We start from the raw sequence: 12511 nt of genomic DNA on the forward strand, positions 1-12511 counted from the left end.
CACCCAGTAATGGGGGCATTCAGGTTGAACGTGTGTTTACAAAACTTTTGTTCTTTGTTTTTAATTTGGTTAATTAGCTAATACTAGGATTCTGTAATTGTTATGGCATCGTTCCACTTAATTTCAGTTACCTTTGGCTTCTGAATACTTAAATGCAAACCCTTGTTAATTAGCCTGATTTTTTTTTTTGAAATGACGTAGCTTAATATTTTAAAATTTACGTAAAATGTATGTACTTATTTTGGCAGAGATCAACACTAGTAGTAAAGACCATCTAATATCATAGTTAGTGTCTCTTCCAAAAGATAAGTCTTACCTGTTTTCATGGTTTCTGGTCTTAAAATCTGACTGTCTGTTCAACCTCAAGAGGGTACTGGTGTACTTCCTAGAACAAATCAGTTTTACATCTCTTATTTGAAAAGCTGAGAAAAGTAGTCATCTTTTCATGAGCAAATTGAAGAAGTAGATCCTGGGTGATGGAAATTCAAGACACAGCAGACTCTTCGTTCTGTACGTGTTGCAGGCTTGCTGGATTTCAACATAATTTGAAAGCAGGGAGTTGGGTTTCACCATAGCTTGATGGTAGGTGATTCCTGCCCACTTCATTTGACACGGTGTCATTCCTAAGGGAAGCCATCGTGGCTAGCTGGCTCAGTGCCCAAAGTCAAGATAGTCCCAACAGTTTTATTTTGCCTTAGTCAGAGAGAGGTGTTGCTACCGGATCCATTTGAACCAGCTCTGGGATATAAACCTTACAGTCTAGCAGTATGGGTGTGAAGTGACTGCAGTGTATTTTCCTTATCTTAACATATTCTTTTGTTTTGATTAGCTGAAGAATAAAGGAATGGTCAACTTCTGTTTTGATTACAACCCTTCAAATGAACATGAAGTAACTGGACACAGGGTCATACTGTATCCATGTCATGGGATGGGACAAAATCAGGTAAGTTTCATTTTTTTAATGAAAAGTATGGTAAAAAGCATTGCAATAGAGCTAAGAGAATATATTGCCACAGTGAGATGATTTTAGATCTAATTTTGATTCTCCCACTGGATGCTTTTAATTTCAATGTATCCTGAGGTCAGATATTCATAGTTCTAAAGATGTATCTCTCCAGACCAGGGAATTCATGAATACCTTAGTCATGCCTTTCCACAGAGCTCATTAGCAGGGGGTTAATAGCACAACAGTGCAGTTATCAGGCTTACAAGCCAGTGTTCATCTCCATCTGGTCTTGGACAGACTGGCACATCTGTGATGTTTTGCCCGTCCATGTCACAAAAGCCCTTAATAACATTGCAAACCTCACCTAATTCTGCCTGTGTCTGTCACTGGCCTTTTCTTCTTAATACTTGTCTAACTGCACAAGAAGTTTGGAACAGCATCTTCTCCTCTGCTCTCATCTGCAGAAACATCCTCCTGGGCTAGGACAATACAATCCTTGAGAATAGGGATCCGTTTTAATGCTTTTTTGCTTTCTTGCTTTTTAAGTAATGAAGCTGAAAATGCTTGCTATTATCTTCCTCAGTGCACATGGAAACTCTGTGCAAGTGGTTAGATATGATAGCCATCAAGCCCTTCACATAACGCCACGATAAAAGTGCCATGGGGCACCAAATGCCAATCTACAATGCCTGTTTTACATGGCTTTGAGTAGCCACCTTCTAAAATTAGCATTTGGTGTTTGACATGTGGTATATAACATACTTGGTTTTTGGCTTCAGACTCAGATTAGACTATCTGGCGTGTTCCTAGTGGGGAGGGGTGGAGACATACGTACTTTAAACAAGGCCCTACATAACTGTGTGATGGTTTCAGTGGCTTAACTGTGTTTTTATGAAATTAATCCAAACATTTGTTTCAGAAAGGAAAAACAGGTTTGGAAAAGGACCAGAGATCTGTGGAAATAAGCAGTTTATCAGCTGGTTTTCTGAGCTCAGTTTTAAAAAATGAAAAAGCTTGAGGACTGAACACAAGTCTGTATTGAGGAGGAAGCTTTTAATATAAATTGCTTTATAAGTTAGGAAATAAAAACAACAGTCTGAGCGCTCTGTTTCAAATCGTAACAGAAGTAGATTTTTTTCTGCCAACAAGTTTATTGCCTTAAGTGGTAGAAGTATTGCTTGGTATTATTTATTAGTTTGTGTAGTTTATGTCTTAACTTGCCTAAAGTTTCTGTCCTGGATGTAAAGATGAAGAGAAAGGGAGGAAGTGAATTGTGCATGATAAAAGCCAAAGTGTATCGATACTGACAGATGTATGTTAAGTACGTTAAGCCACACCAACCCATTTCACTCCCTTGGCTCAGCTTCCTGCCCAAGCTGAGCATGTCTCTCTACACCTATACAGAAGATGAATTAATAACAAGATAAGATTGTTAAGCCTGTTCCTTATCACAAAGTTGATTACATTCATAGACTGAGAAGTGTCTCATTTATGGGATTACCTGCTCACACACAAAAAGCATTCACAGATTTGTTTTTTCTTGTATTATGGGGTAGAAGATGAAGGCAAAAAAAGTGCAATTTGTAAGAAGAGTTCTTATGAGATGACATTTTTGTAGTTATACTTCGCTTATCAAAAAATCTACTAAATTTTATCACTAAAAAATCTACTGAGTCCACTGTGAAGATACCAAATCACTGGATTTTGATGCTCTCATGCCTCTCTGCTCACAGTGTGATGCGTGCAAGTACCTGTGCTGTGATACAGCGAGCACCGGACTGACAGCAGCGTTGCTCTCTGAGCTGTGCAATTACTGCTCCCTCTGCTGGCATCCAGGGAGCAGGAAGGAGAAGGAATGTAGAAGATACCTGGCTGCAATATAAGCCAGCAAATATGAGATGACAGAAGAGAATTTCAAAGCCTGTTGAGGGAAGGCTATACATAGAAAATGGGCAAAACAATATTAGTGAAATTGGGAAAAAGGCGGGGAAGGGCTGATGGAAGCCAGGTTAAGGTGGGGCATGGTAACAGAGGGCAGAAGAAATATGGGACAGAGGTAGGACAGAAGGTATGACGCAGGGCATGTGTGACAGAGGAAGAAGTAGTTAGGAGCTCTGCACTGTTAAAGTGAAAGAAGCAGGATAACTGGAGATTGATTTGGTGGAACAGGGTAGGGGGACTTTACTTGGAATCAGAGATAGCAGTTGGCAAATGGGGCCATGAGTCAGGTTGAAAGTAGTAGTGCTGTGACAAAAAGTGGACAGCAGGAAGAACTGTGAGTGTGGGAATAGAAGGAAGCTAAACTAAGATGAGATGTGGAAACACAGGTGAGATGGGAAATGGGAGTCAGGATTCCTGAAGTTGTACCTCCTTTTTCTGGCTTACAGAATGCTTCTCTCCATCTCTTTCACCATGGCCTATAGACAGTCATTCTTAATAATGACAGGCTGTTCTCGATCTTGTGAGTTCCTTAGCTCAGCTCAAATCTCCCACGTGTACATCCACCACTTTAAGCTGATGGAACTGATGGTGATAAGGGCATCTCTAGTTTTATCAATGCTGAGGAAAGCAGCGTGCTTCACCACAGAATTTTGCAGATATTTTCTAACAACAGGTAGCCTGTAACCTCTGTATTATCTTTGGAGGGGCATCTTCCATGCTGATCCTGAGCTCTTCTGCTTGCTCTCCTCCAGACTGCTCTTGGCATTCCACTCTGTAGGGCTTTAGCAGCAAACCCTCACAAGCAAGTTTCACCTCAGTCCCCTCTATGCCGTGTGTCTCAACTCCTGTTTTTCCACATGGTGCTTTACCACTTTCTGTTCCACACTGGTTGGCTCACAATCTTTCTCTAACTTCCTTGCTCTGTCTCTCCTCTCAGATATTCCTTCCACCAGTTAGTTCCCCACGCCATGTCACATCTTACACCTCGTCACATCTTTCCTTTTCCCACTTAGCTCCCATTTTTTCTCCTCTGGTTTTCTTTCTCATCCCTTCCTTCACTTGCCATGTTTGTTCCACTATTCACCACTTTCTTCCCCAGACAGTGATCATCACAGCTGAACATTCACACTATCTCGTGGTGTGCAGGGAGTGAACTTTATTCTCCAGCATACAGCTCAGGAAAGCTATTCTCCAAAAACATTGTGGTAGAATTTAATGTGAGTGTTAACTTGGCCAGCCATATGTATCTTACACTCCAGTGCGCCCATCCTCTGGCATGATACGCTAGTGGCAGCTGGCTGTTTATGTAGGGGACAACTGCAAAAGCTGTTTTCACTGAAAGCAGTTCTCCACTTAAGGTGACCTCTGAATATCTGTGTGCACTGTGGCGAGAGGAGAGAGCTCTGTGCTCTTGATTATTTATGAAGTCCAGTTCTTACTCTCATTTTATCTCTCAGTAAGTAAAACCACTTTCAGAAAACGGTCTGAGGTCCTTGGTAATTTGTTGCTGTTTTGCCTTGAATCCAACTGAACAATGCCACGGCCTAAGGGATAGGGTTCCCTTTTGAATTGCTTTTGTATAAGCAGTAAGAAAACTGGTGGTAGTTTAAAATTTGTATATTCTTTACAGCAAGAAGGTGAAGATATAATTGAGGTGATAGAAACTAAGTGCATATGGAAGAGAGGCAGAAAAAATACAATACTTTGGCTACTGAGAGCTTGCACCCAGGCTATTGTGTGGTGGAAGTGTCTGCCCAGGTAGAGAAGAGTAAGGAGCTTTGAAGTTCAAGACCAGAAAAGTCCATTGCATGGACTTTGCATACCTTCTTGGTATGACTATGAAGCTGGACAGAGGGACCAATGTGGGCTGGCAGAAAGCCTTCCTGATGTGGTAAGAGGACTGGTAACTACTGAGCAGTGTCTGACAATACCCCCAGGCTAGTCCCATCTGAGGCAAACAGGGAGAGACAAACAAAGAGCTTAGTAAAGCCCCTGGGTTTCCCTGAAAAGGGGATCAGACCTGGTAGGATCACTGCTGCTTCTTTCACCCAGAAAGTACCTGTCAAAGTGCAAACATCTACCAGTGTGCAGAAGAGCAGCAGGTAGCCAGACAGAGGGCTGAGAGTTTGGTTTCAGAGGCCGGTGTGGTAGCCACCATCCCTTGGGTACCAACATGCCCAGATGAAGCTGAGGCACGTCCTGCAGATTTCCCAGTAGTGGCAGGCACTTGGTAGAAGGCCTCATCAAGTAAGGCCTAAGGACAGGCCGTAACACTTTTAAACTAAAAAGGGGTAGGTTTAGGTTAGATACAAAGAAGAAATTCTTCACTATGAGGATGGTGAGGCACTGGAACAGGTTGCCCGGAAAGGTGGTGGATGCCCCAAAGTATCCAAGGCCAGGTTGGATGGGGCTTTAAGCAGCCCGGCCTAGTGGGTGGCATCCTTGCCTATGGTGGGGATGGTGGAACTGGATGTTTTTTAAGGTCCTTTCCAGCCCAAACCATTCTATAATTTTAAGTTTCCCTGTGGCACTTAGTCTACCAGCTCTCTGAAGGAAAGAGATGCAGTAAGGCCACTAGTTACTGGGCCACAGATTAATTTGAAAATGTTGCTTTTCCGTTCATTGAACGCGCGGAGCAAGGAAAGAGAATTAAAAAAGGCCTCTTCCTTTTGAGGAGGAAGAGATTTACCTGATGTGTTACTGGAGCTTGAAAAAGCCTGAAGCCAGAAGAATTTATTCCGTTTGAAGCAGTATAGGTAGGGTAAAGAACTGTATAATCATTAGGCAGGGAAACACGTGTACTTGGTTGTTAATAATATAACCCCAATCCTTAATGTTACCCAGCAATTAACCATTTTATTAGCTTTTCTCTTCCAAAATCTGATGCAAGACCTTGAGATGTTACTCAGGAAAGATCTTAATAGTAAGAATTGCTCTGCCCTAGTAGCTGCACCATCTACTCTTGGTATATCTGGTATGATCAGCAGCTTGCAGGCTTCCACTAATGTTCAATGCCATTTGCTCATTGTGGTGCCTGAAGAAGCAGGATCTTCAAGTGCTAATCAGATACCAAGCTTGTGTAATAGTCCTTAAAGGATAGGGAGCAACCATGCTTGTTGGGGTAGAAAATAAAACATCAGGTCGATGTTATCACATTTGACTTCTGCGTTATGCCAGAAACGTGTCATCATTATCAAATGTTATAAAGTAGTTTAGGTCATAGGAGTAGGTCCAAGCAATATTTTTCAAGGGGAAGTCAAAATCTCCTGGATGCGGTGCCAGGTGGTAGATTTCAAGCTTGAAGTTGCTTTTCAAAACACTTTTATTTGTGGCTTGCTATATACGAATGATGGTGAAAATGTTAGTGCAGGGGGATCTCTTCCATTACTACCCCCAAAACAGCCATGAAGCTCTGCAAGCAGTGGGCAGCATTTGCTTGTGTACAGCTGCAACTGCCAACTCAGGAGAGAAGTTCCTCCATAGGAGGTTTCTTTAAATGGGTACCACCAGTTTAGTCTAAATTGGAGCTCTGGCACCTGGAACTGGATGTTTGCAGACTTGGTAATCATGTAATCATATTTACATGAAAAGCGTCTTTCCAGTTTCTCTTTCAAGGCTAGTTATCTTCTGGTTATTAAGGATGGTTCGGTGGTAAGTTCAAGTATATATGTTTCTAAATTGTTATAGCCCCCTTCACACCACTCTTTTTACAATCTCTTTCTCCAGGGGATAAGCAAAACAAAAGAGGATCCCTTTTCCCCCTCATCCTTTTATTGCTTTCCACTAATGCGGCTATACTATTGGAAACAAGCAATTTTCTGATGTGCATAAACCTCTTGTCTACCCTACTGAGTATAATCTAAATCAGTTCTAAACACACATCCGTGCACTATAGTCATCTGAATTATTTACAAGCATGCTAAATACAAACAACTCTCATACTCTGCTATCCCCTTTAATGAAGTCCAAAATTTGGCAACTGTCCATGATAAATATAAAAATTTTAAGGAAGGTTTCAACCATAATTGCTGCAGAAGCCTGTGTTTTAGGGCACATTCAGAACATCTCTATAGAATATTGTACAATAAGCAAAGGCCATAAATTGTCTTTAATAAAGTTCTTCTCATGTTTAAAGGCATCTGTAGCTGATTTGCTCTGAATATCTTAAAATGTCATATAATAAAATGCTCATCACCATGCATCCTGAGTTCTTTGTAACCGGAAATGAACCTTGACCAAACTGCACTTGAACTGTCCAGTGAGCAGCTCCTTAATTAAAAGTAACATTATTTTTGTGACAGCTGAATTAAGAAGGTATAATGTCAGGGTATAAACTGGTTCCTGTCCTACTTTTAAAGGTGGGTGAGAATGTGAAAGTAAAATATTACGATCAAAGTTTGCAAGTTATTAGTTAAAGTTGGAGTGTCTGTTTTCCAGTGCATTTATTCAGCATATCATGCGTTTTAAGTGCTACCAGAGTAAATCAGTGCTGTGGTGAGATTGATTTTCTATAAAATAGTAAACAAAGAACAGCAGTGAAGGCTCCTTGAATATTTTTGGCAGAATTTCTCTCCACAATAGCAACTTTAATATGTGAACTTAATTATAGTACCTTAGTATGTTTTCCTTATAAACACTTGCTTATATGAAATTACTGTTGTCCCCTGTTTCTTCTCTTACATTTGTAGTTTTTTGAGTACACATCCCGTAATGAAATACGCTACAACACCCGACAGCCAGAAGCCTGTGCAGCAGTTGACACAGGGACTGACTATTTGACAATGAACTTGTGTAAAGAAAATACTCCTGACATTCCTGAAAACCAGAAGTTTGTTTTCAGAGAGGTAAGTGTGCCCATTTGGTTTTAGGTTTGTTTTCTGGGAGGAGGGAGTGGAAGAAAAAATGTTGATTTTTGGGGGGAGGGAATGGGATAAAAATGGTTGTTTGTTTTGTTGGTTTATTTGTTTACTTTTTATTTTACTGCCTACAAATTATGCAGGCCACAAATACTCCTGTGTCTGGAGTGGGATTGTATTTAGATAGAATATTGTTCCTAGAGATTTATGACTGTCTTGGCTTTTAGTATCTAAACTTAGAACAGGATAGCAGTAGAATGCAGATAAAGAATATCCCAGTCATAAAAGAGCAGAAAGACGAGGAAAGAAAGCACCCTTTAACCCCAGAGGAATCAAGAAAGTTGAGACATCTCTTTGTCCTGTTCTTTCAGTACTTCCCAGTGCTTTCAGTGGACTTCTCGGTTTTTCCTCACATCCTGCTTGTACTGCCTTTCCCTGAGAACCAAAGTGCTTCCGTACCCCTTCCCCAGCCAGTCTTGTGGATGGCCTAGTTTTGCTCTCCTTTCATTGACGTCTCTTACTTTCCAGTATTTTCACCATCCCTTCTGCAAACAATCTGTCTTGACCCTCCTCGTGAGCACAAGAAGTCCCCTCCGAGCTTCTCAGAGCGATGTGATGCAAGTTGTATAACTTGATGCCCCATCAAAACCTACCTTCTGTCTGTACCATGAATACATCTTACTGGCTGTGGGGACTCAGCAAATCTATACTTCTCTTCTTCCACCTTAATGCCAGTTCCCAAAGAGGAGAAATACTGCGAAGTACGGAGTATATTAATAAACATAACATGATATTAGAAAACCTCGTGTTTAGTAGGTTTTAATCTCCGCATAGTTCCTGAATGCCTCAGAGAAAATAAATTGCATGAAAAATGGTGGCCTTGGACAGCTTCTGGGGTGTTATTATTCGGCTAAGGGAAAAGGTCACATAATATATCAAAATGGTATATTTACATAATGTATCTACATAATGCATCTAAATTCTACAGACTTCACAGCTGACAAGTTCATGCCCAGATAATACCCCCAGTGATGGGTGGCAGAGTAAATTCTAAAGAAAAATGTGAAAACTACTGTCTGTCCACTGAATCTAGTCTATGCTGAAGCTCACAGTGATACTACTGAGTAAAACAAAATATTTAAAAGGCTAGCTTGAGAAATGATGTTTCATTTTTAATGCTGACTTCATAAAGTTTTTCAAGGTCATATGTGTTAATCCCTGAGATGACATATTTTGAATGAACTTAGTCATGTCAGGGAATGACTAAGAAAACACAGTCTTGGAATACATCTGTTTCCACTGCACTCCTAGCCATTAACTTATAAAATAATTCCTTAAGTTTCAGATGCTAAATCCTCTTTCTTTCTCATGACCGCTTTCTTCTTGTGTGTGATTTGAATCTGCTGCTCCACACTGATTCCTCTTCTTCTGTTACATTTGATCAAAATCACTGTTTCCCATGTTTCAAGGCAAGTAGAGGGCCAGGTATCAGTACTGCATTTCTCTTGCTCTGTGTAGAGAAGTGTCAGGCACTAGCAAAGCTGTCCTTACAAAAGTAGCAGAGACGGAGCATCATCAAAGATTTGAACAGCCTTCCCAGCTGCCTGGGCAGAATTAAGTTCTTCCTGGCACCAAGTCAAAAGCAAGTGAGGCAGATATAGATTAGTCCACTCAAAAATTTGAGTTAATCACAGATGGAAACAGGAAAGTCATTCAGCAGCTAAGCCCGTGAGCAAACCCGTGAGCAAGCACGCAGCACTGGCTGTCAGAGGCTGTGGTGCAAAGCGCCATTTGTGCAACATTCCTGATGCCTGAACAGCAGACTTTCAGAGGAGTCAGGTTTACGCTCCTAAGCAGGCTGTTGGCATTTTTCTTTCAAAGCTGTCAGAGGCTTTGGGAATAGGTGTGAAGATGTCACCTGGGCCAAGAAAGGCCCTGGGAGCACGGCTGTTCTCCAAAGTTGGGTATGCCGCCTTCTTGTGACTCTCTTAGTTGACAGTGCTCCCAGATTGGAGCAAGCTATAGGAACTGGAGATAAAAATGTTTTTGGAGAGCGCCTTAATAGGAGGGCCTGAGGGCTCAAATAATGTTCCATGGGGAACCCGACTGTAGGGGCCAATCAGACCTTACACCTAGTGAGGCAGATGCGCTCCTCTCAAGCAAAGCAAGCTGACTGCACAGAGATTAGCAGGCAAGAGGTACGCTTAGAAATTTTTGCCTTTTCCACCAGAAATATATCCTCTAAAGAAAGGACAATTTTCTTTTTGCCAAAAATATATCCAGCATATACAATTAACTGACATTTGAATTTTACTTGCAAAGTGTGCAGTAAGTCGGTGAATTTAGGTAACGCATGTATTTGGCTTTGGTTTTCTCTGCCCATATTCTCATGCAGTAAAAAAAGGGAATGAAAGGGAGCTGAGCGAGCTTATCCTTTACAAACTTAAATGTCAAGACACGAATTAAGTTTAGAAGTGGGGCCTTTTGATAAAGTTTTAGATTCTCAAGTTAGGCATTTTGGATTCACTGCATAGCTCATGAGAAGGTATATGTGATATTTATTATGAGTGCTTTCTGTTACTTTTCAAATACAACGGTGTATTTGTGATTTTTAAGACCCAAAAAGCAAAAATTATTTCTCTCTTTTGCAGGATGGTACTTTGTTTCATGTACAAACCCAGAAGTGCTTACAAGCAGAGTCGAACTCTTACAATGGTAATCCAGCACCAGTATTAAGACCATGTACCGATTCAGAATACCAAAAATGGTTCTTCAAAGAAAGAAGTTGATCCAGATGTCATCTAGTATATAGCTGAATATGAAAATGTTCTCTTCCTAGTCAGCAGATAGTCAGCCTTTTGAAAATTACATAAGTGATATATTTTTGTATGAAAAGAACTGTAATTAGTTTACAAGCATTGAATTTTGTTTTCTGGAGCATTAAAAGGCACTAAGCATCGAGAGCTACGTGAAGTAAGTACTGTGGCTGTATCATGCCACAGAATCTGCTCCTCTTCGGTTCCCTGTATTTGGCAGCTACATAACTGTTTTTGAAGTGTCTTAGATCCTTTTTCACAAGTGACAATATATTTTTTAATCTACTGTGTGAAAGGCAGTCAAAATAATTGCACTAATGTTATCTGCCAGTAACTAAAATGTTTATTTTTCTACTAAAGCATTCTGCAGTTGTGCCTTTTAACAGATGCTGGTTAATAATTCTCCTTGTCTTTTTAATACCAAGAGGGTAAATGTAGGCCAGATTCTGACCCTGAGTGGCTATAACAGACCCCTCACTGAAGACTATGGGTTTGCACATGAAGGCTGAGAAGGTCTGCATGTTTTTGCACAAATAACAATCTAGAAGCATACAGATTGCACATGCTTGACAATACTATACGTTAAATGTTGAGACAATTTCAATTCCTCATGGCACTTGATTAGATTCTGATCATGCTTAAGTCTGATTTTGGAGGAAAATGGGGATTTTCTCATCCTTATTAATTAAGGCAACAACATTTAAAGGTGATGCTCTGTTTAGATATAAATGGATCTAGCTGTGCAGCTAGACTGCACAACTTACTTTAACATCATGTGGATTTTCAACCTGTAAGATCAGACCTAGCAATAATTCTTTTGATGTAAGGGGTTTGTTTCAAACTTAAAATTACAGAAAAAAAATCTAAGAAATTAATATTTTAATTAATTTGTAATTGTTTAAATGGCTTTTTAAAATGAGTGGGTAAATAAAAAAAATGCTTTACAACTAATTGATAGGATATGCAGCTGCTATTAATTCAAAAAAAAAAAGAAGTCTTTAGATATAACTTGCATTTTGTCTGGGAACTCCTTTTCTGATAACTTGTTTATGGTAACGCATACAGTCCTATTGAAAACACAGGGTTTAATTTGCACCAGTACAAGATGTTTTCAGCTGTGGTGTTGTAGGGTCTGCTTTACCCATTCAGACAAGGAGTAAGTATATCTATATATTTGGTCATTGACCATTATCATTAAAATGTTGATTAAAAGAGTTTCAGCTCATGAGGAAGGTGTCCTTACGTCAGCTGGAGGTATATTTTATGCATAGAAACATGAAGATTACAACCTTTTTTCCCCCAGAAGTCTTGGCATCTGTTCTGGTTAGTTTTAGATTTCTTCCATTATTTGTCTTTGTTCCTGTTTTCTATATGAAGTGTACAGACCTTTCTTTGAATTTTCATAAGCTCATGTCATTTTGGCATATCTATTTATATGATTAGGGTGTGGGGGGAGGGTTTCTGCCTGTAGAGGATGCCTATGGAGGTTCTTCCAAGATCTGTCTAAAACCCTGTATATGGAATGTTTTTTGAAGACCTTCAAAGATCTGTCTCTGTGGGTTGGACTGATGAAATTGATGTTAGAACTAATAAAATATTTTGTGACTCGATAGAGTGGCAACTGTCTTTATAACTGTTTTTTTTTTTCATATGGTCAGTGGTTTTCTTTTAACCCTCTCTCTGATCTCTTAGGCTCTGATCCCTGCAGCACTTGGTAGAAGACAGCTTTATTTTATGCTCTCTCAAGTTCCCATTACTGAACTCATTAATGCTTTTGTTCACCTGCTAGCAGCAACTGTGTTCAGTTTGTGGAGCCACAAATCAAAGCTGGGTGTCTGGATGAGAGAGCTGTTAGAACTCCTCCAACACAGCAAGGTTTTTCTGTTCATTTCTGTTTTGCCTTCGTGACTGTTGATTGCATTACATTAATAAATTAATGAAAGCCCAGCAAT

The 12511-nt window shown here is 40.1% G+C and overlaps 1 protein-coding gene across 1 annotated transcript in view; it reads left to right on the forward strand.

Annotated features, from left to right (window-relative positions):
- Window positions 1-12169, forward strand: part of GALNT12 (polypeptide N-acetylgalactosaminyltransferase 12) — a 47232-nt gene extending 35063 nt beyond the window's left edge. Inside the window, exons 8-10 of the mRNA XM_084511234.1 lie at window positions 830-943; window positions 7576-7731; window positions 10395-12169. Coding sequence (XP_084367360.1) covers window positions 830-943; window positions 7576-7731; window positions 10395-10532 — 408 coding nt within the window. The 3' untranslated portion in view covers window positions 10533-12169. The remainder of the gene's footprint in view (window positions 1-829; window positions 944-7575; window positions 7732-10394) is intronic.
- Window positions 12170-12511: the final 342 nt, after the last annotated feature.

This window comes from Aythya ferina, assembly GCF_964211825.1.
Source record: "Aythya ferina genome assembly, chromosome: 2".
NCBI lineage: Eukaryota > Metazoa > Chordata > Aves > Anseriformes > Anatidae > Aythya > Aythya ferina.